Genomic DNA, 21,869 nt, shown 5'->3' on the forward strand with positions numbered 1-21,869 from the left:
CAGCTTATCTAGCGAAGAACGAAAGTACTTCAGTCGAAGGTAAAAAGTCCACATATTCCATAAAAATTTGTAATTTTTTTATTTTATTTTTAATTTTACCAAGATTAACTCGTTAAAAAAAAAGTTGGCACTATAAAATTATGAGATAATAAAAGAAAATGACAGCGTGCACTAACATAATTCATTTTTACTATGCATGATTATGCAAACAAAATCCATTTGGAAAATATTTTAGTACATGAACTCTAAAATACTGATTATGTAAACTTTTTTATTAAAAAATTATTATAAAAATATTTTTGGTACATGAACTATATAAAATCTTATCCACGCAAGGCAGTAATTCTTATCATATTCGACTTTATATTTTCAACATAATGCATGTTTTTTTCCCTCCTCTCTTGCGCATTTAATTGATCTGATCCTATGCATTCCAAACTGGCATCGAATTTTAGCTTATTCCATGTATGAACTTGAAAATTCTAACATGGATTTCTTAATGTGAGACCAAATTAATCCTCAAAGATTCCTTCATCCGACAATCTTAAAGATTCTGTGCCATTAACATGAGGCTGGTTGGCTGCATTCTCAGTTGGCAACCCGAAAATACTGTAATCAAAGTCCAAGTCGTCGTCATCCTCATCACCATCCGCTTCCGAGTAATCATCTTCTTCGTTTTGTTTGTGTGTGATTCCAAGAGCCTCCCTCTGCATCCTCTGTTTGATGGTATCTTCATACGACATTTCATACCAAACGGTACCCTTTCCAACTATGGATTTGTTGTGTGCGTCTGTCATGCGTTCTTGCCTGCTCTTTTCAGAATTCTTAGGCTCGCCCCAGTAGTCATAACGATACAACGGATTATCAGGGTCGTATTGGTCTTTCCCCAACAAGCTTGGGTCTACATTTCTACCAGGTTCTTCCAATGGCAGCCCAAGTGCCTGACGGCTGCAAGGTATGAAATATGATTATTGTCACCATAGCAAAAAAAAAATAGAGCATAGTCCAGAAAATAGATATGATTCTTCAGCAATTACCAAAAAAAAGGATGCTTCTTCATCTTGACTTATAGGAGGACTATAGCCTATATCTATTGATGCCCAACGATACATTAAATTCAAAGTTTTAGCCGATCAAATGAAAATAACGAACAAGAGCCGAATTTTGGGCTATGAAGAGCTACAACCTAACAGAAAGACATCAACAGGTATTGGCTACCTTGTAAGAGCTAGAGACTACAGAAGGAATCGGGGTCTTAATGGGCAGACAATCCAACTAAAACATGGTATTGGTAAAACAAATTATAGGATTATATACCAACTTATGTCTCGTAGAAGAGTTTCTCTTTCTTCAAAAGAACGGCGCCAATGAATATGGTCATATTCGTTCATTTCCTCATTTCGCCTCAGCGTAGTGATTTTGTACGTCTCTCCCCTTTTTTCAGCTTCTTTCCTTTGTTTGTTATGGAGCTGAAATAAAGCATAAACAAATATCAGGCTACAAGGCACTATTTTCCTAACTTGAAAACTTTTAGAAGGCACTAATGATATTAATAGTCATTTTAGATTTGATTGACAGAGAATGTATGAAAACTTCTAAAAGACGCATGCCAAGAGTCCCCATGAACAAAAGTTTCATTTTTTACGAAGTACAAAAGATGACTCCTAAATTACATTTAGGAAGCAGAGCACTGAAATGAACAAATGTTCCAGGCTTGGCCCATAAAGTAATTAGCAATTCTATCTAAACATTTGCCCAAGTTGATTTGATTACATGACAAATAAGTCGTATAACTATGCAGAATCTGATTCATCCATCTAGATCACTTAAGAGGACAGAAAAGAGAAGTAAATAAAACAGAAAGCTCCTCTATTAAGAATATCAACATGAAACAGACTGCATACCTGACGTTCGGCAAGCGCAGCTTCCAAATCAAGTTCTTTTACACTTATTCTCTGTCATAATTAGGAGCAATGTCAAATAATCATTGTACAGAACAACTATAAACATACAAGGAAAAAAACATTACCACGGTCATTCTGGGGATGAGGGATTTCTTGTGATAAGCTTTGCCATATTCAACACGATTCTCTTCCGTGATTTCTTCCTCATCGGTCAAGTCTGATAACTTTTTGCCTTTGTATTTATCAGGATTGATCGCCATGTCTTCCAAAATCATTTGTTCAGCATTATGTATTTGCCATAGCTGCACAATATGGGAAACTCTATAAGTATGGTGATTTTTTTGAATAATTAAATTACAGAGCAGAATCAGAAGTTCTAGGAGGTTTTTCTGCCGATGTACTTGATAGAAATTCTTGGAATACAGTCACCTCAAACATTGTAACTCTTTACTGAAATATCTTAAACTTAAATGATAGCAACATTCCCAATCAAATAATTAAAATCATTCTCCATCAGTTTTACTCTTTTAGATAATCATTGCCGAGGATAAAAATGTAATATTGAAAAGAAATTGATGATGTCTCTGTCGGTCTACTAGTACAATGAGTGTGAATACAAATTATCCTTATATAAAAGGATTGTTATAACTACTAAAGCTCGGAGCTGCGTTTCTCTGGTTAGATCAAACTCCTGAGTTGATACAATTTATCCTTGAAATCATAACCAGTGGCTGAGGGCAAGAACATATACATCTTGCAAAAAAATTGATTAGACAAAATTTTCACAGTTAATTAAATGTCTAGAAAGGATACCTTATCAACATATGGATGATTTGATAACAGAGGTTCCTCCTCCACTTTGATTCCGGGATCTTTTCTAGGAATAGGAGCTCGTCCACAATCCCGCTGGATACAAGGAGAATTTATAAGCATAAAGTCGAAAACACGCAAACCAAAACGTTTTTACAGAGTCAATAGTAACATCTTTTGGGCATAACAAATCTAACAGAACATAGAAATTTAGTGGAGGAAACTCTCTACAGTTTTCATCTTACAAAATAATTCCTAGCGCAGTTCATCCTTAAAAGTTAAAATCGGATCTCCACGATGTTAATATGTTAAATTAGTATACACCAATTTGTAACCACATTAACCACAACTAATGGATAAAATACACATACTGTATTTGTCTAGACTCATCAAAAGTGAATGTTTATATTCTAATTTGTGGAGAAAAAATATATATCTATATTTGGAGTTTCAAATTTACATTATGGAATATTTTCCCATTACAGAAACAGAAAAAAAATAAGTGTGCAAACTGCAAAATATATCCAACTTTCTAAATTACCACCATTCACAGGCTTTGCAGCTTCAAGGTGAAATGGAGGTTATTTTTGATGATGTATGTTTGGGTTTCCAAGGGAAGTTTAATAGGATACTGATACTTCCTTCAGTAAGTAGGAAGATGTATGATCTCGGTAAAAGCAAAACTGAAAGTACAACATTTTGTGGAAAATAATAACTTACTCGTAACTCATCTGGATTAGTATCCTCGTCACGATGAAATATTGGAGGTAACTCAAATCGATTGAAGCTGAAACATCATAGGAACAAAATTCATCATGCATGAATAGTATTAGCAAGCACAAAAATTGCAAGGAATGACATTTTTCATGAGCATTGGAGCTATACTAGAAGACCTAATATCCCAAGAACTGAGTAATTTAGAAGCATAGGCTGACATACATAAGGTGATCTATATTTGGATACACAAAGCGCAGCTCTATAGGAAACCGATAGCGGTAAGGATCTCGTTTTGCCTGCAAGGAGGATTTTATACATTAGATCAAATATACATGCATAATTAGGGAATGCTGGCAGTCCAGAAAAAACACGAGCAATCTAAAAGGCATAGACATTGTTCTACTGGATGATGATTTGATTATTTGTGCCTATTTCCAATAAAGCTCATCCCTAAACTAGTGTGCATTCATTTCCTGGATAACATAAAGTTAAAATCATTATCAAATACTGCATGATTATGTTTTTAACATGTACAACTTCAATAAAAAAAATCATTGGAATCTGCTATGAAAATAGATTGTGAAGATTCAAAAGCAAATCAAGAATCTTCCTTTGATGCCTCCAGAACCTTCTTCTACATCTCCACATGATATTGATCGTTTTGGCAGTTCATAAGTTCTCCATTGTCATATGACCAATCTTCAAAGATGTATCGCATCTTACAAGTAATATCCCACTCCCTACATTGCAGTTTTAACTATAATTTTTCCCAAACTATTTCATTTATTACCAACTTGTTTCACCACAATCCCTTTCTTAGTTTCATAAAGGCAAAACAAAATCCCCTTTCTTGAGTACCATCAATATTTAAAGAGTGAAATCAGAAGGCCAAAATATGGCCAAACTTACACAACACATAAAAACACATCACGACCACACACTCACCAATACTTCAACAATGACATTCATACCAACTTTGATGTGATGGCGGATCCAATACCAGTCATTTCGTTTTATAGGAACCCACCTGGCATGCATTATAACACATCATTGTCATATCATACAAAAAAAACATTTTTAATTTTAATATAATCTCTGGAAGTTTTTACAAGAAAATTTTTAATATGTATGCATGCATCGCGTGTCAACAGCACTAGTGGTCACATATATGAGACATTTTCAAAATGGTAAAAGAAAACCACATGTAAATTCAATGTAAAACAGAGTATTTGTTTATATCTTTAAAATGGTTCCAAAAATAAATAAAATCAAAACAGAGTATTGGTCAAAACTGGTTCAAATTTCAAGAATCAAAATAAAAAGGGCACAAGAGATAGTTTATACCCATCATGAACGCCACCTATGTCGACAAATGCTCCTTGATAGAGATGTAATGCAGTTACTTTACCTGCACATATCTAGAAAGAAATCTACATAGGCAACACGCAATTCTAAGACAACGAAAAAATATATAGCTTTTAATCAAGTTATATCTCAAACTATTGATGTAAATCTTCAATGAGCAAGATAAAAAACAAGCGAGTAGTGAACATTATTATAACAAATGAAAGTGCAGGATAACTGTCCAAATATTTACAATTGTTTAATTTAGAGTGCCAAATGTAGCCAGAGCTAACATAACATGACCTTAGAAACAATTGAATAAATAAAGTTTGCTAGTTCACACATACAAAACCAAGAAAAGGAGCATAGAGGGCCTCATAATTCATGTGCAACTATAAAGACTAGGCAAGAAAATGTTTAAATTAATGTTCATCAAGGATAACAAAGCAAATATTAAGATAAGGTACAGGTACGGGATTAAAAGTTCAAAAGAGATTTTGGCCACCAGCCATAAGGAACACCTTTGACATCGGTAAAGCAATAAGTCACTTATGTATTTCATGATATAGAGAGGTGAAAGGTCTGAAAATATGCGCACATCAAACTGGAATGACAAGCAAATCAATGAACATGGAAACATGAGACAGTTCATGATTTATACATAATACAACAAAAGAAAAGATTGGAAAACTGAAGAATAACATCGTTTATCACTTACTTGTCCTGCGTAATAGAATGGAAGCTCATACTGCAGGGCGGAAACAAATCAGAGGAAAAGGAAGTGTCAGCTCATCTAATAATCATGCAAATTTATTTCAAGAAAATTTAATTTCTTAACCCATATATCCCAGGGAGGTCCATATTAAAAGAAAATAAATGAGAAAGCAAAGAAGCAACTTACCATTTCCTCTTTGTAATCCTTTCCCCGCTTCCTCCTACCAGGATAATAATCTTGATCATGCTGCATCAAAATCCTCTGAGTATCATATATTATAAGGTAGAATGCTATAATACAGCCACAAATTTTCCAACTTGGTGATTACTACTATCTGACCATTAACCCAATTCTATCTACCATCAACAACGAACTTTTATCAGACCACTGATTGAATGAGAAGAAATTCATATGCAACTGAACATTTTGGAAAATTTTTTAAGGAAAACATTCAATATCACAAGTACCTTAATAACCGAATAGATGTTAACTTAGCCACATCAAAAATTAAATGGATGTTAAAGTAAATCTATAAAGAAGCCTACAATCAGAGAAGAGCTATCAAATATAACAGTAAACCATACTAATGTATACTCTGATACTGAAAAAAAAAATGAAAAATTGACAGGAAGCAGTAAGACAAGTAATCATATGTTGACAATTCCGAGTTCAAAAAGTAACCTTGTAAGATTCCTCCTCCAACCGATCCCTGTTAGCCTCCACCCACTCATTATATTGCTTCAAGAATACATTGTACCTCTCCAAGCACATGCCCCCCTCCTCCTTCTCCACCATATCCTCCAACTTCTCATGATCCACTCTGACCGCCGAGTAAAACTTATGCGCCCCACGAATGAACTCCAACTCCTTCTTATTCACCTTCCACCCTCTCGGTGGCCAATCCCTGGGAGGCACATGGGCTAACACCAATGGCCCAGCCCACAATGTCTCCAAAGGCTCCGGAATTTCCCCCTTGATTTCAAACTGCTTCGCATAATACTCATCCACCGTAAGTCCCATTTCGGCGATTTTCTCCCTCCGATACTTCGGGCTCAGCATTCTGAATGCCTCGATTGCTTCAGGAGCCTTGAGTGGCACTTCTTCCCCTTCATTCAGAGACTGCCTAGCAAAATCAGCTTCCGGGGTGAGGATTTCTTCCCACGGAGCCCATCCCCTTTCAACCCAGTTCCTTCTTCGAGCTTCCTCTTCGGACTCTTTCTCCTTGGGGCCATAAGCTGCGAGAAAAGCATCATCATCACCGACTGGGTACTCGTCGGACGAGTAGGCGCGGACGAGAAACGGCGGAGGAAAGTGGGTTCGGAAGGATTTTCCGGGGCGGAGGAATTTATCGAAGATTTTGGGTTTGAGGAGAGATTTTGAAGGGAGTGGAGTGAAGATGGTGAAGAAGGCTGGATTTTGAAGAGCTTGCATTTCGGGGTTTTGCATACAAACTTTGAACTCGGGTTTATGTGTAGAAGTGGATAAGGTTAGTTTAGTCAGTTAAACATGGTTACAAACTTACAAGTAATTTGTAAATAAATTTTATGAATAAAATCAATTAAATTGTTGAATTTTTTTTCAAGTTGAGAACATTTTGGGTACAATTAGTTTTACTTCGTCTTGAGTTTTAACAATTTGGTGCCGTATGGATTACAAGTGAACGAGGCATTTAGGTGGTTGCGTTTTGAATTTTAAATTTTTATTTCAATTGGATTTAATTTTCGTTCACTTCCCAATTCTAAATCATTTTTATTTGTTATTTTAATTTTCTAAAGTGAGGATGAAGAATTAAAAATAGATGCTAATAGGAAAAAATATTGTATATTGTTGATTTTTATTTTTTATTCTTTTTGGAAGAATTGTAATTTGTTGATTGTCGATTCCACATTTTTCTCTTCTCATATTATACTTCGATTTCCATCTATTTATTTGTAGTAATTGTAATTAAGATGGATCCATGCAATCTGGAAAAAAATCTACTGACAAATCAATTTTTTTATATTTCAATAAACATTTTTCGATTGCTATACATTGTTCCTTGGTGCAAATATTTTTTTTAAAATGTATGTTCGAACTTTATCTTTTCATCTATAGATTATGTGATAATGTAATATAAATTTACCATCTCAAAAAAAAAACATATATAACATGCATTCATCGCACCTCATTTTAATGAGGGAAAATAAATACATGAAAATAACATATTAGCTTGAACGATATGCTGATCAGACGGGTAAAAACACCGGTTGGCTCTCGACAAATAGTAGAATGATAAATTAAAAATTTGAGCAAATTATCATGGCATCACATGGATCAGCAAGGGATGGATTTGAAATTCCACCAAATATAAAATTCGTCATATCAATTATCAAATCATCAATAACTTCAAATCATTTCATCAAAGTGCAATCCAAATTACTTGTATGATAATGAAAGTGATTGACTGCATATCAAGTCATACAATTTCATTAATAGTTGTGACGAATTTCTAGTAAAAATCAAGATGGATGTCATTTAAAAAATTTCCCTAAAATAAAATCTATGGATCCAAGCGCAAAATTCTACTTTCCCTCAAATTCAAACTCAAATCCAGATTCAAATATTTTGATTTTATGAAAATCTAGCACGAGATGGGGGACCCTTGGCAGATAATGATAGATCTGCACCTCAAAATTATGAGAATTGGAAAAAAAATATAATAATAATGAATAAAAATGGCCTACAACTTGCTGCACTATGGAATCAATCCAATAAGAGCCGAATTATCTCTCCACCATTTCGGACTATGAAGGAATCAAAGATGCATATAGTACCAAATTGCTAATAAAGCATTTATATTTATGCAAAGCGCTGACAAAGACATAGGCTTTGTGACATTCTCACACACAAATACCAGAAGTAACCCAGAAATGGGGTTTGTTTTTGTTTTTTACAACAAATTTCGTCAAAACATCGAGTGGTCTGAAGTAATACCCAACTCAATTTTATTCTAACTAGAACTTCATGGAAACAACTTAGTAAAAATGTGTCAACGCGATTAGCATACCAAAAAGGTATTAGCATTACACAGTTGAGGCCATGTGCTTGATCAGATCGACCACACGGGAACTGCAATAGGACAGGGAATTAATCAGTGGCAGATGCTTGACATGGGTAACTTGGTGTTTCAAAAACTAAGAAATGCCCATACGAATCTGTTAAGGATAAATCAGAATTACCTGTAACCCCATTCATTGTCATACCAAGAGACAAGCTTGACGAAGGAGCTATTCAAAGCAATGCCAGCCTGAGCGTCGAAAATACTTGACCTGCAAATTTTATATTAATATATATACCATTAGTTTCCACGGGCAATTCCTATAACAATTGACTTGTTGGCTAGCGAGGACAGACATTCAAATGAAAATTCATCGAGCAGCACGAGCCTGGCCTTGAAGCCAAATAGAGAGCTTTTCTGTATAAAAGAATAGATTGCAAGATGCGCACCTGCTGTCACCAACAAAGTCAGTGGACACGACATGATCTTCAGTATAGCCTAAGATGCCTTTCAAATTTCCCTCAGATTCCTCCCTATTCAAAGCCGATGCACAATTATCAATTTATGAAAATGACGACATTGTAAGTCACCACAGATTCTTATTCAGAATAGCCAAGAAAACAATCGCATAAATTGAAAAAAGACTATGCCACACATACTTGATAGCTGCCTTAATTTGTTCATATGTAGCCTCCTTCGCCAATCTCACAGTGAGATCAACTACAGAAACATCAACAGTTGGTACACGGAATGACATCCCGGTCAATTTTCCATTCAGAGCTGGAAGAACTTTGCCAACAGCCTTCCAATAAAACAACAAAACAAAAGCAGGTATTAACGGTCAGATAAACCCCAACCCCAAAGAAGAAAATGAGATGACCTCATCTTCATCAAACCTATTAGTCAGAACTAAAACAATAGAACAAATAATGGAGAAATACTTTTGCAGCTCCAGTGCTGCTGGGAATGATGTTGAAAGAAGCGGCTCTACCACCCCTCCAGTCTTTGGCAGATGGTCCATCAACAGTCTTTTGAGTGGCTAGATGGGAGACAACAGACAATTAGTAGCAAGACAGACATTAAAAATAAAGAAAGCAAACTTTACACACCTGTAATAGAGTGCACGGTTGTCATAAGACCTTCTACAATTCCAAACTTATCATTGATAACCTGTAAGTTCAAAGTGTATAATCTTAATGGAGGTGTTTCAAAACATAAGAACGAAAATCTGATGGGAAACAGGGGCAGCAAACCTTAGCCAAGGGAGCAAGACAGTTGGTGGTACAGCTTGCATTGGAGACAACGGTGAGATCTGCCGTGTATTCCTTCTCATTGACACCAACGACAAACATGGGTGCATCCTTGCTTGGAGCAGAAATAACAACTTTCTTTGCCCCACCCTGATGTATCAGGGAGTTAAAAGAGAGATTTTACTTAATGAAGACAAAGTACAGAATTTCTTCTCGAGTTAACCACACTATTTTGTAGACGTCAGGTTAGAAATGATATGCATGTTCAGATGTCAATCAAGTAATAAATGTCCAAAATATCTCCTCTAATGCCTTTATATCTTCTGCCAACTAACTATAAAACTATAAATTATTACATACCTACTACATAATGAAATAAACTCATAACAGCAAGCAGGTCTAATTATGAAATACCACTTCATCTTCTTTGTTTTTTGCCTTTTGGTGGATAATTTTTTAGGAAAACGTCAATTTTTAAAAAAATTTATTTTTCATTAAAAAAACAAATTGTACAAGCACGCAAGGTGCGAGTACTAGTATTTAGCTTGAGACATATATAATAACTATTTTTGGTATGTCACACTATATATCTTCTGCCAACTAATTATAAATTATTACATACCTACTACATAAAGAAATAAACTCAGCAAGCAGGTCTACTAAACACGGACTCGTGACAAACAAAGAAACTTTTAAAACACATGCAGTTAAAGAAAAATATGCAAAAGCTGCAATATCCAGGACAGCAATGCGCCATCTAGCAATATGAAGAGAATATATTGAGGAAATGTCTGAACACAAAAAACGACCAGTTAAGCCATTCTCCTTGTATTCACAAAAACAACTCATGTGCATCAACAATTAAAACAAGCATGCATTCAAACCACCAAAGCATTTTAAAACATATGGACTGCTCAACAATTAACCTGCCATACAGATAATGACGAACCTAAGAAGTTAGCAATAAACATAGAAATAAGATTCAGTCTCACAACTGTTCAACAATCGCAAACCTTTAAATGAGCAGCAGCCTTGTCCTTATCAGTGAATACTCCAGTTGATTCAACAACATACTCAGCACCAGCCTCAGCCCATGGAATCTCCTCAGGGTTCCTTCAAATACCATCAAGAATTGACGATTCAATTAGCTATACACACACAAAAAAAAATTCCAGGATCAGATGAAGCTATGAGCCATACCTAATGCCAAAAACAGAAACCGGTCTCTCCCCAAAGAGAAGGGTTTTCTCATCCTTAACCTTCAGCTCGTGGTGCTTCCATTGACCATGAACACTGTCATACTTGAACATGTAGGTCTACAAAAATAGAGAAAACAATATAAAGTCATTAATATAAGTAAGGTACACCCAAATAATGGCTCTTACAAACCCCACATTGAGCCCATTTCGCACCATAAATAAAATAACATAAGCATCCACTAGAACAGCTCTATGTTTCTAGACTAGAAATTAAGCCAATAGCTAACTGATAGGGCACACACTGATGTGTTTATTCGTCGATCATCAAGGGAAAGGAGGGGACCAACATGGCACAAGGATTTTATCACTCATCAGATGGAAACCCACGTCTCTGAAGAAGAATATTCCAAACCAAACACCACTACAGCACATGCTATTGTCTCTACTAATTAAAATAATCATTTTAGTTTGTTACATTGTAGGAACACGTGTCTATGAGAATGATGAGATGAATTGTATTTAAACTATTATGAATGAAATGAAAAGGGATATGCAAATTTCCCAAAAGTTATTCTGTCTTCTTCCTTAATTTTCTGGAGTTTGGGTATCCTCGAATTACCCACATCTCGAGACTACCAATTTGGTGCTCTCGTTGAGTCCTCTCCCATGGCCGACGGGACTCGCTCTTCCTCTCGCCTCGATGAATGTTTTACCCGCTTATCTTCTCATGAAGAACAGATTGCTACCATTGCTACAGCAGTAAAAGAAATCCTCCACAAAATCTCCAACATGGAAACCAACACCAAATCTAAAACCACAAATGACGGTGACTCTCTTACGGTCACTTCTCCTGGAGAGTTCCCTCAAGATGCTCCTTCATCTCTGTTCCGATCCATCAAACTCGAAATCCCTAAATTCAACGGTGATGATCCTTATGGATGGACTTTATTGTTATGTACTTTAGAATAATGGGCTGGATAAGTAAAGTTGGGTTATCATCATGGGCCTTGCTAAATTGGGCTATCCACTTGTCAAGAAACTTCTAGAACCGATAGCTTGGAGAAGAGGAAAGGGGTTAGAATGCGAGAATATAAAGTAGGCAAGATAGAAGGAAATGGGGGTCATTCACGTTTATTGTGTTTTGTTCTTACTAGCTTGTGCTAGGGTTTCTACTGGCTTACGCTAGGGGCAAGAGAGTGTTTGCATTCTTCTTGTAAAAGGATTCTATCCTTGGCTGGGATATTTCTCAGATTATAATTTATATTTCTTATTAGTAAATCTGCTTTCCTCTGTTATTATTTGCAATTGAGTTTGTTAGGAGATTTAGATCCTAACAATAATGTTACAATATCCCACATTGAAATACTAAACTAATAAAGAGTTGGTTATAAACCCTTGAGGCAACCCCACCCAATAGGCAAGCCTTTCGGGATGGACACCTCATGGGTTTATAACACCATTTCAGGTCTTATATGGGCGGCCTCCACCTGTCATACACCCTTATCAAGAGCTCACCACTCCTATTGAAGTTGTAGAACATACCTTAATGCAAAGGGACAGGGTTCTTACGGATCTCAAAGAAAATCTACAGCGCACACAAAATCGAATGAAACAAATGGCGGATAAAAAACGACGTGATGTGGAATTTCAAATTGGTGACATGGTTTTAGTAAAGCTTCAACCATACAGACAATCCAGCATCCGCCAAGGGCATTTCTCGAAACTTGCAAGACGTTTTTATGGACCTTTTCCAATAATCGCTCGAGTTGGTGCAGTCGCTTATCATCTTCAACTTCCACAACATTCACGCATACATCCAGTGTTTCATGTTTCATTACTGAAGCTATATCACCATAACAGCACTCTTCACCCTCTGCCACTTCCGACTCAAGCAATAGACAACCATCCTCTCATGGTTCCGTTATCAATCCTCAACAGCAGGCAAGTCCAGACAGAACTTGGTCTTCAGACCCAACTTTTAATTCAATGGGCAGAGCTCCCACCCGAAGAATCGACTTGGATGCCCATTCAAGACTTCAAGGCCATTTATCCTGATTTTGACCTTGAGGACAAGGTATTTCCTGAAGCACCAGGGGAAGTTGATAGGGCACACACTGATGTGTTTATTCGTCGATCATCAAGGGAAACGAAAGGACCAACATGGCACAAGGATTTTATCACTCATCAGATAGAAACCCACGTCTCTGAAGAAGAATATTCCAAACCAAACACCACTATAGCACATGCTATTGTCTCTACTAATTAAAATAATCATTTTAGTTTGTTACATTGTAGGGACACGTGTCTATGAGAATGATGAGATGAATTGTATTTAAACTATAATGAATGAAATGAAAAGGGATATGCAAATTTCCCAAAAGTTATTCTGTCTTCTTCCTTAATTTTCTGGAGTTTGGGTATCCTCGAATTACCCACATCTCGAGACTACCACTAACAACCATGATCAAATAGTTCAATCAGCCTCTACGCGCTCTACACGGTAAAATCAGTATCCATACACCAGTTGCAAATACTAAGGATCGCCTATGACTATTAAATCAAACGAAATCAACAAATATCCACACATTCTACTAACCCATTTCCACAAAGAAAAACAAAAACAAAAGTACCATGTAGTCAACAGTGATGAAGGGATCGTTGACTGCAACCAGTTCAACATCGTCTCTTTGAAGGACTACCCTCGCCACCAATCGCCCAATTCTTCCAAATCCTACAATAGACCATCAAAGAGGATTCGTCCATCGTCAGCTACCAATCATTTCCACAAACAATTTAAAAAAACAAAAATCAAATCAATATCCAGAAGATACAGGAGTAGATCTAGTACCGTTAATTCCGATCTTAATCTTGGCTGCACCAAAAAAAAAACAAAAACAAAAAAATGAAACACAAACATTAGACAGAGAATCTATCGAACTCGATTCATCAGAACAAAAGATCGAATTTGCATAAAAATGAAAAGAAAAAAATCAAACATGAATTACCCATTTTCTAGAGAGAGATGGAGATTTCGAGATAAACAAGGCGTGTCTGAAGTTGAACTATGAACACTGAAGCTGTGAAGTGTCTACTTAAAAAAGAACGAGGGGAATTATAGCATGTTCACGGTGCATTACGGTATGTTGGTGAAATTGTTGATCGAACCGTTGATTTTATCGAGGGGTTTGAATCGAGTGAATAAGGATCGTTGATTTTATTTTTTAAGAGTAGGTTCTGGAAGGCGGCTTCTTCGGAGTTGACGGAATATTCGCTGCTTAATAAAGCTGTAACTTTTTTTATCAAGAAAACCTTCGATATTCTAAATATTTGACATTGGTCCATTGTTTACAAATTTAGTCAAAACTTTTAATTCAATTTATTTATTGTTTGAGAATATTATATTATATTATATTATGGGATATATCAATTTAAATTTTATGAAATCTTTTTGTAAATAAACTTAAAATAGTATATATAACTGTTTAATTAAAGTTTAGGTTCTTGTATTAACTAATTTTAATTGATTTGATGAATAATAACCTCTCATTTAGATTTGTGCGTGTTTTCGTATAGATTTTACTCTTAATTAATTAATATTTTGGTAAGATAAAAAAATTTGTTGAAATTAGCGAAATAAATGTATTAATGAAAGAGTATGTTGATTTAAAAAATATATATAAAATAATAATATTAAATATGAAAATTAGACTGAATATTTTTTTACTGAAAACTTTACATTTATTAATGATGATGATAATCGTCTATTACAAATTGAACCAACTAAGAAAGAAATTCTTCATTCAACCAAACAAACGCTGAAATAGAAAAAAAGTAAAACAAGCAATATTATAGACTACTTTATTCGCCGATTTAGATACATGGAAGAACCACCGGTTCTTGCAATCTTCGCCTGATATTTGTCGTGCACATTTCTTCATATCCAAGATTCTCATGATCAACCGTAACTGCTTGCACTACCAAAAAAATCGGTTACTACATGCACATCTCTGAAATTCTTTTCATATATTAGCAAGTTCACCCCTTCTCGAATAGTCAATAACTCCCCATGAACCACTGATATCGGTTGATTAATCTGTTTTATAAAAATTAACAATAATCTACCCTGATTATCTCGAACCACTATGCCCACACTAAATTTGTTTAAATTTGTAATAACAGATGCATCAACATTGAATTTCAGGCAAAACGGGTCGATCTACAATTTTAACATATTAAATTAGATTAGAAAATTACCAACTCGATCCATTTAATTTGGAACAACCCACTGTAACCGCTCCAATTGTTATGTTAATTGTCAGACAAGTAGTATCAAACCGGCCCACCGATTAACAACTAGGCCCAATGGAATTACTCTCTTTCGTCTATCCCGCGATCATGTTGGCGCGTCGTTAGCCCACAGAAATGTTCAAAAAAAATATCAAAAAAATGGGAAAATAATTCAAAATCAATCAAGAATCTTGCTTTGGACTCAACCTCTTCTCCTTCCCATTCGCCACATGTTACAGTGAAGAAGAAGAAGAAAATGTTGGGTAGAGTGAGAGCATCACCGATAAGCTCTCTGGAACTACTGGAAACGGAAAGGTCATCTTCCAAGATCTCCAAACAAGATTCCCTCTCCATTTATGGTCAGTGCCACTCTTTGTTATTGGGTACCCGTTGTAATGTTTCTTGTTTAGTAGCTCTTTCTGGTTGAATTGATGTGTTGCAGTCTCAACTATTATGTGTAGAAAAGTCGATATCTTGTTTGGATTTGGGCGGAAAATTGATGGGATTTCTGTTATCTTTTGTTAAGATGAATTAATTGGCTTCGAATTGTAATCCTTTCTAAAATCTAGTTTGGCCGCCTTGATGAAATTATGAGGACCGGTATTGAAGAAATTGCTGGGTCCTTTGAGACAGTCGTATCCAAGCCTGTGGGCTGCAAGGATTGTATGACATCAGCAGCTAGACGGCACAATTGGTATTCGAGCCAATGGATTTCTCCCGGCAATCACTTGGAGGTGATTATTGGGCTTGGGTTGTGTGGATTGTAATCGTTTTCCTCATGTAGTTTACCCGAATTGGGTTGTGCTGTTACTATTAGTTACAATTTTGCTGTATTGGAAGGCACTGAGTCTTTGCTATTTGTGAAATGTTGCCATTGTATTATGAGAAGCTCGTGTAGTAGAAACGCTGATGACGAGACACGAGATGCAAGGCATGCCTCTTTGTAGAGGGTTGAGCCTTGAGTTGTGTCTAGTAGCAAAGGGATGCACACATCTTCTGGGCTTTTGATTACTATGATCGGTGGGACAGTGATCTTTCTGGTTCAGCAACTATATGGTTCATACGTTCATGATTTGGGGTTGCCTTTCTGACAATAGCTTAGGTTTCTCTTACGATATTGTTGTTAGTGATCATTCTCTAGTATTACAATGGAAAAGGTATTTGGACTTCTTCAAGCATGAATTTTGTCACATTAGTCTGTTAATGCCTATTTTTGGTTGGCATTTTCTGTTCGGAATGCTTGTTTCAACTTTCAACTTTCATGCAAACAAGTTTATTGACTAGTGTGATTCGTGGAGTAATTTGTGTCATGGAACCACTTATACACTCTCTATCAAATATTTTCTAGATCATAAATTTTCAGTTTGGTTTCGAGGTGGTATGATATAATTCATATATCTTTTAACTCTTCGGGTTTTTGGTTCCAAATGATGCATACAGAATCTACACTTCTGAAGCTTAAACAAGGCTCTCAGTGCTGCCAAAGCTCAACCTCGGAGGGCTCTGCTACGACGAATAGCCATAGTACCATCACAACTCATCATCCACCAGAGGAGGTAATGACCGTTGCTGATTGTTCCTCAGCCGAGTCTTCTCCAAACCTGAGTGGTATTTCCCGATCTGCACACTCCTCAAATGAGAAGCAAAGCTCAAACATGTCTATTCTTTATATGTTTTCGAATTACAAGCTCTCAAAGCATGCAGAAACCTCGATGGACACGAAGGATATGAATATAGAGAGTTTCTATTCTTCTTCATCGTCCAGTTTGTCAACTACGTCCAACGGTTCCTAGTCATGTTTAGAAATAGCTCGATGCAGAAGTTGCATCAAGAAACAATGGTTCCCCTCTAGCACGAATGGTGCATTTCGTTCACAAAATGCATTGAAGGGACTAAACTGGTAGTTCGTGATTGTTGTATTATGTAGTTATAATTATTGTTCTTGGACACGGAATATTGCATCCCGTGTAGCTGGTTTTCATAGTTATATTCTGTTTGTATTAAGATATTTACATTCTATGGCAGTTCCAATAATTCTTTAACTAATAAATATTTCTGGCTAATATCAATTTCAAAAAAATAATAAAATTTGAAATCTTGAGCGTATTTTTTGACTGGGACTAGTTATAACTTATAGGGAGTATATGCTAGAACCCAGCCGAAACTTCAAAGGATTTACAATGTTAAAACTACGAAAGAAAATAGTAATTATTTTGCTTTTAATTACAACACTCAAACTCAAAAAATATTTAATTCGTATCCGGACCGAAAGTATTGAATTCGATCCGAACTCGACTCCAACTATGGTAGTTCGTGAACTTTAAATTTTATTTTCGTAATATAATTACATGTTAAATAAATATATTTCGAACATTCAGATTTTTGGTTCCAATCAAATTATTAACATTTTCAAACTTTGAATTCAACTCAATCTCGAATATATTTAATTCAAAATCAAATTCAGACCTTAAAAATTTTCTTCCTATTCAGCTCGATTCGTTTTGTTTACGCACATAGCCCAAGTCGATCATTTCACAACTTCGAGAAATTCTCAAATTCTATATTAAAGTGACAAACCCAACACAAGAAGTAGAATATTCCATCTCTTTACTACTAATTTCAACAAATTACGAGGAAACAACAGAGGACCAAAACTAACGAGCTCAAATCCAACTGAACAAGGAACTAGAGTATATTATCGTGCCTAAAAATTTCAAGCACGGTGTATGAATCACCAGATCCGAATTCTGTTGGAATCAAAGGTCAAGATGAAACATGTCAACTCATACGAATACAACTCAACTCGACAGAAGTTTGTAACAAACGAACACAGTCCTTAAAATGCCCGAATGTCTCCTACTTTAAAGATCAATAACTCGAGATAGCTTTTGAATACGGTTCAACAAGAAATCTCCTTGCTTGATGGTTGCTTGGTAAAGGGCATTTTTAGCATCCGGCCGATTGGTTTCCAGTACCCCGGCAACCTTGTCTATCTTGCAGTGCAGCTTCCCAGCTGCAATAAACCGTGATAGCTCCCTGTATATGAAAGATAAACCATATTGAGCTACAATAAGATTGACGAGACAGCAGATGATACTTATTTATGGTCTAATCAATCATAAAAAAAAATCAACTAAAACAACTCACAGATCAATGAAATCCACCGTCACTCCAAATGCCTTAGCCATAGCTTCGATAGTCACACTCTTGTAGGATTCCAAAAACTGAGAATAAACAACAGTTCTAATCTCCCTCATGTAATACCGGAAGTGAGGGTGCAAATAGCGATCCAACTTAATATGCTGAGTCAAACCAGCTGAAAGTTGAAAGCAGGAATGCGATCAGTCATCAGTACAGTAAATTGCTTGATTTTCAAGGATCTTAATTGACAGCAAAGAAAAGATTTTCATGAGACTTGAGCAAGTGAAAAAACAAGGACGGCCAACTTTTGTATATAAAGACACTTACCAAAAGCCATAAAAAATGATTTATACTGGCACTCATAGAGAGAATTCAAGAAGTCGGATAAATATGGAATTTTGCCAATAACAGTCAAGATCTCAGGGGCGTCTACTACCTGCAACAGATCCCAACAAGAGTAGGAAGAAAAGTTGGAAACTTAGCATATCTGGTTCTTCTAGAGTAAAGGTGATGTCAAATTGTAAGACATGGATATTGAAGGGTTATGGTGTTCAGTCTAGTCACAACATGACCACCTTAGAAGAAATATTAATTACCTTTTGTTTCAAGGAAACTCTATCCAAGGAAATGATGCTAGTGAGGACTGTGTAAAATACAAAGGTGTCATAGGGAAAGAGCTCATAAGTTGTGAAGGTTGAGATAGAATCAAGGAAAAGATCAGCTGCTTTCTTGAAGTTGCGAGTAGACATGCAATACAAGCCTTCAAACACCTTCAAACGATTCTTCCTCTCCCAGTCACCTCCTTCTTCAAACAAGCTGAAATGTTGAATGTCAGAACCAAAGGATGGACCATATTAAATAAAACTATAACAAGGCTGGGAAAAAAATTATCTAGAAGCAAGATCTACAATTCCCCTTACTTCTTTGCTTTATCAATGCTTTTTGAGATTAGATCAAAGTCCTTGTGGAAGAAACCAATCTGTAGTGTGTAGAATACCAAGTCCATCTTTTGCCCAACTGCGACAGTTTTGCTCTCGGTTAACTTCAGTTGTTCCAGTGCCTTATCCTAAATATTAAAAATGTCAAAGATAGTTCATTAAACTAATAAAGGTGATACAACAGAAGAACAGAGTTATTTTTGTACCTTGTCACCGATGCGAATATAAAATAAGGACTTGGCCAAGTGAGCTTCCCTCACTTCGCTCTCACCCAAGTTTTCTTCTGCATCAGCAATCCTAGATAAATTCAGCCACAGAAACAGAAGCATTCAAGCAATGGCTTTCCCAGAATGATACATGCTAAAATACAAAAGAAGATGATTCCATCTCCATTCTCGATGAACAAAAATAGATTATAATTTAAATGAGAAAGTTTTGCCCAGAACGAACTGAATCGAGATGTTTTTGAAGCGAAATATGAAGATATTACAAAAAGTTAAACTAATAAGCGATAAATTGCATGGAACAACAAAGCCTGACAAGTAGGTTTTATGATCAATGAAGTTTAAAGTCTAAAATAAAAATGTGAGTTTGCTTACACAATAAACGCCAAGGAAATCGAATGGTCAATGGTATACTGAAGAAGTGCAAAAAATTTGACTCAAGTCATTTAATAAGCTTTATCCAATCAAAGGGTTACTTAGGCTACCGACAGAAAAACAAAATTCCTTGGTAGTTTCAGAGATAAGCTTCATTGAACTTGAAATGGAGGCATCTTGGTGCATTCCTCGAGCCCTTAAGAGTTTCAAACTCCATTTCTCTTCTCATTACACCCCCAAATATGTATAATGATCTCCGAATATTCACTTTTTAAACATGTGATAGCATCTATCTTATATATTCATGCATTTGAACCATAAATTAGCATATAAAGATATGAGAGTTCTAGAATTATTCTAGCAAAGCGATAGAATATCTTGTACTTTGTACGAGCTTGTTAACCTAAATATATAGTATCCCAAGGAGAAACTTCCCAAACAGAATTTGAATAACTTTTAGTCTCGTCTCAACTTCATAAAATAAAATATCTGAAGTTAATGGCCCCAAATAACGTTCCCAACTCCCACATTCACAAGACAGTACCTCCAGCCACCTACTCGACACCCCAATCTCCAATTAGCCAACTCCAACAGACCATTTCTCGTCAAGTTTAATCTACTCACAATTCGTAGCTACAATCAACGACAACACTCTCCCGGGGAATATCAATCTCAAAGGTCTTCGCATTGTTACTCTTAAAGCAGTTAGCACCACCAAATCTCCATTGTTCAAATTATAACTCGAGCTATTATCACGAATTCTACAACTCTAAGGAGTTTTCATGACCAATAAAAAATCGATTCCAATTTCAACAGACAAGATCAAATGGACAGAATAAAGGAGAATCAAATGGATCCAACAAGATTCACACTTGCTTTTCAATAGAGAAACATTTCAAGAATACCTGACATCAAGCCAATCACACACAAAAATGATGATGTCAGAAGCAACAAAAAACTAGAAGTTGATCAACAAAGGACTGCAGGGCAGCTTCATTTCCGAAAGGGATCAGGTGAGAGACCAGAGACTACTAAAGAACCCATAGTGCAGAGCTAAACAACCACAAAAGTACAATGCCGTCTGAATTATCCCCGTTCAACAAATTCCTAAATCACAATAATCTCATAATGCAATCCATAAACAAGAACACCCTAACAAAATGTAACTTGAAAAGGCACGTAACAACTAATACGTCAAATCCGACTTACTTCTCATCGAGCTTCTTCAGCTCTTCCTCGATCTTGGCACGCATCGAGTCAAGCGCCTTCTGATCCAAATCAAAAATCTTGTTGCCAACTAGGGTTTCATACAACGGAGCCATATCTACCAAAAAAGGAACATCCCATCAAAACCCAGAAATCAAAACCCATAACAATTATAAATAATAACATAAAAACACGAAATTAACTTTAAAAAAAACGAGGAAAAAGAAACAATTACCGTTGGCAATGATGAAGTTAAAGACCTCATCTCGCAGGCGGACTTTCTCGATGTCATCGACGTCGTTTTGCGTGAGCAGGAATAGCTTGTGGGCAAGCACAAGCTGCGGCTGCTGCGTTCCCTCTTCAGCTTCCATTTTCCAAATTTCTTCGAGCTTTCTTGCAGAGAGGGTGACCAACGAGATTCTCTAGCTGGTCGACACACGGGGACGGAGGTTGTAGACTCAGCGATGGTCATTGGGCCAGTCCTACAATATGGGCCTAAACAACATGTAGCCCACTTTGTTCGATGAGGCCCAAAAGTCTAGTAATTTTTTTTAATTTTTTTGGAATGTCATATAAAAAGAAAAAGTTGTATCATATTAATTCAATTTTCAAATTCTTATTTTATTTATTATAATTCAAATATATCATATATGTTCTGGAAATTCAACAATGCGGACCCTAAATTCTAAAATATGTTTCAAATATATGTATATAGACACACT

General features: G+C 36.0%; 4 protein-coding genes across 4 annotated transcripts; 1 reads left to right on the top strand and 3 right to left on the bottom strand.

Annotated features, from left to right (window-relative positions):
- Positions 1 to 286: 286 nt before the first annotated feature.
- Positions 287 to 6,977, bottom strand: LOC140861708 (protein PLASTID TRANSCRIPTIONALLY ACTIVE 10). The gene is made up of 12 exons (XM_073264724.1): positions 6,172 to 6,977; positions 5,677 to 5,736; positions 5,494 to 5,523; positions 4,776 to 4,849; positions 4,377 to 4,458; positions 3,654 to 3,727; positions 3,435 to 3,501; positions 2,718 to 2,810; positions 2,030 to 2,206; positions 1,905 to 1,955; positions 1,318 to 1,469; positions 287 to 948 (listed from the first exon to the last, which is right to left on the bottom strand). Exons 1-12 carry the CDS (start codon positions 6,934 to 6,936, stop codon positions 513 to 515), a joined length of 2,061 nt encoding a protein of 686 aa, XP_073120825.1. The 5' UTR covers positions 6,937 to 6,977; the 3' UTR covers positions 287 to 512.
- Positions 6,978 to 8,297: 1,320 nt separating this feature from the next.
- LOC140860269 (glyceraldehyde-3-phosphate dehydrogenase) lies at positions 8,298 to 14,111 on the bottom strand. The gene is made up of 12 exons (XM_073263206.1): positions 13,982 to 14,111; positions 13,825 to 13,848; positions 13,607 to 13,707; positions 10,978 to 11,093; positions 10,791 to 10,890; positions 9,781 to 9,927; positions 9,637 to 9,697; positions 9,469 to 9,566; positions 9,187 to 9,329; positions 8,977 to 9,060; positions 8,709 to 8,798; positions 8,298 to 8,598 (listed from the first exon to the last, which is right to left on the bottom strand). The coding sequence occupies exons 1-12, from the start codon at positions 13,983 to 13,985 to the stop codon at positions 8,553 to 8,555; spliced, it is 1,014 nt and encodes a 337-aa protein (XP_073119307.1). The 5' UTR covers positions 13,986 to 14,111; the 3' UTR covers positions 8,298 to 8,552.
- A 1,323-nt stretch (positions 14,112 to 15,434) lies between these two features.
- LOC140867440 (uncharacterized) lies at positions 15,435 to 17,259 on the top strand. Its single transcript, XM_073272512.1, has 2 exons — positions 15,435 to 15,622; positions 16,704 to 17,259. Exons 1-2 carry the CDS (start codon positions 15,520 to 15,522, stop codon positions 17,054 to 17,056), a joined length of 456 nt encoding a protein of 151 aa, XP_073128613.1. The 5' UTR covers positions 15,435 to 15,519; the 3' UTR covers positions 17,057 to 17,259.
- Positions 17,260 to 17,848: 589 nt separating this feature from the next.
- On the bottom strand, positions 17,849 to 21,582 carry LOC140864121 (26S proteasome non-ATPase regulatory subunit 6 homolog). Its single transcript, XM_073268067.1, has 8 exons — positions 21,383 to 21,582; positions 21,151 to 21,265; positions 19,549 to 19,639; positions 19,325 to 19,470; positions 19,001 to 19,220; positions 18,732 to 18,840; positions 18,411 to 18,579; positions 17,849 to 18,299 (listed from the first exon to the last, which is right to left on the bottom strand). Exons 1-8 carry the CDS (start codon positions 21,516 to 21,518, stop codon positions 18,125 to 18,127), a joined length of 1,161 nt encoding a protein of 386 aa, XP_073124168.1. The 5' UTR covers positions 21,519 to 21,582; the 3' UTR covers positions 17,849 to 18,124.
- Between the last annotated feature and the right edge of the window lie 287 nt (positions 21,583 to 21,869).

Source organism: Henckelia pumila, chromosome 4, assembly GCF_033568475.1.
Source record: "Henckelia pumila isolate YLH828 chromosome 4, ASM3356847v2, whole genome shotgun sequence".
Classification (NCBI taxonomy): Eukaryota; Viridiplantae; Streptophyta; class Magnoliopsida; order Lamiales; family Gesneriaceae; genus Henckelia; species Henckelia pumila.

What these genes read in the sequence shown, in the direction of transcription:
- LOC140861708 (XM_073264724.1), bottom strand. Translation starts at nt 6,936, where the DNA reads ATGCAAAACCCCGAAATGCAAGCTCTTCAAAATCCAGCCTTCTTCACC. An exon ending in TGGAGGAGGAATCTTACAAG is followed by an intron (nt 5,737 to 6,171) that starts GTTACTTTTTGA and finishes ATTTTGATGCAG; the next exon opens with CATGATCAAGATTATTATCC. An exon ending in TCATCCCCAGAATGACCGTG is followed by an intron (nt 1,956 to 2,029) that starts GTAATGTTTTTT and finishes TAATTATGACAG; the next exon opens with AGAATAAGTGTAAAAGAACT.
- LOC140867440 (XM_073272512.1), top strand. Translation starts at nt 15,520, where the DNA reads ATGTTGGGTAGAGTGAGAGCATCACCGATAAGCTCTCTGGAACTACTG. An exon ending in AGATTCCCTCTCCATTTATG is followed by an intron (nt 15,623 to 16,703) that starts GTCAGTGCCACT and finishes TGATGCATACAG; the next exon opens with AATCTACACTTCTGAAGCTT.
- LOC140864121 (XM_073268067.1), bottom strand. Translation starts at nt 21,518, where the DNA reads ATGGAAGCTGAAGAGGGAACGCAGCAGCCGCAGCTTGTGCTTGCCCAC. An exon ending in CTGAAGAAGCTCGATGAGAA is followed by an intron (nt 19,640 to 21,150) that starts GTAAGTCGGATT and finishes GAATTTATCTAG; the next exon opens with GATTGCTGATGCAGAAGAAA. An exon ending in AGCATTGATAAAGCAAAGAA is followed by an intron (nt 19,221 to 19,324) that starts GTAAGGGGAATT and finishes TCAACATTTCAG; the next exon opens with CTTGTTTGAAGAAGGAGGTG.
- LOC140860269 (XM_073263206.1), bottom strand. An exon ending in TCATCACTGTTGACTACATG is followed by an intron (nt 11,094 to 13,606) that starts GTACTTTTGTTT and finishes CTATTTTTGTAG; the next exon opens with ACCTACATGTTCAAGTATGA. An exon ending in AGGCTGCTGCTCATTTAAAG is followed by an intron (nt 9,928 to 10,790) that starts GTTTGCGATTGT and finishes CTGATACATCAG; the next exon opens with GGTGGGGCAAAGAAAGTTGT.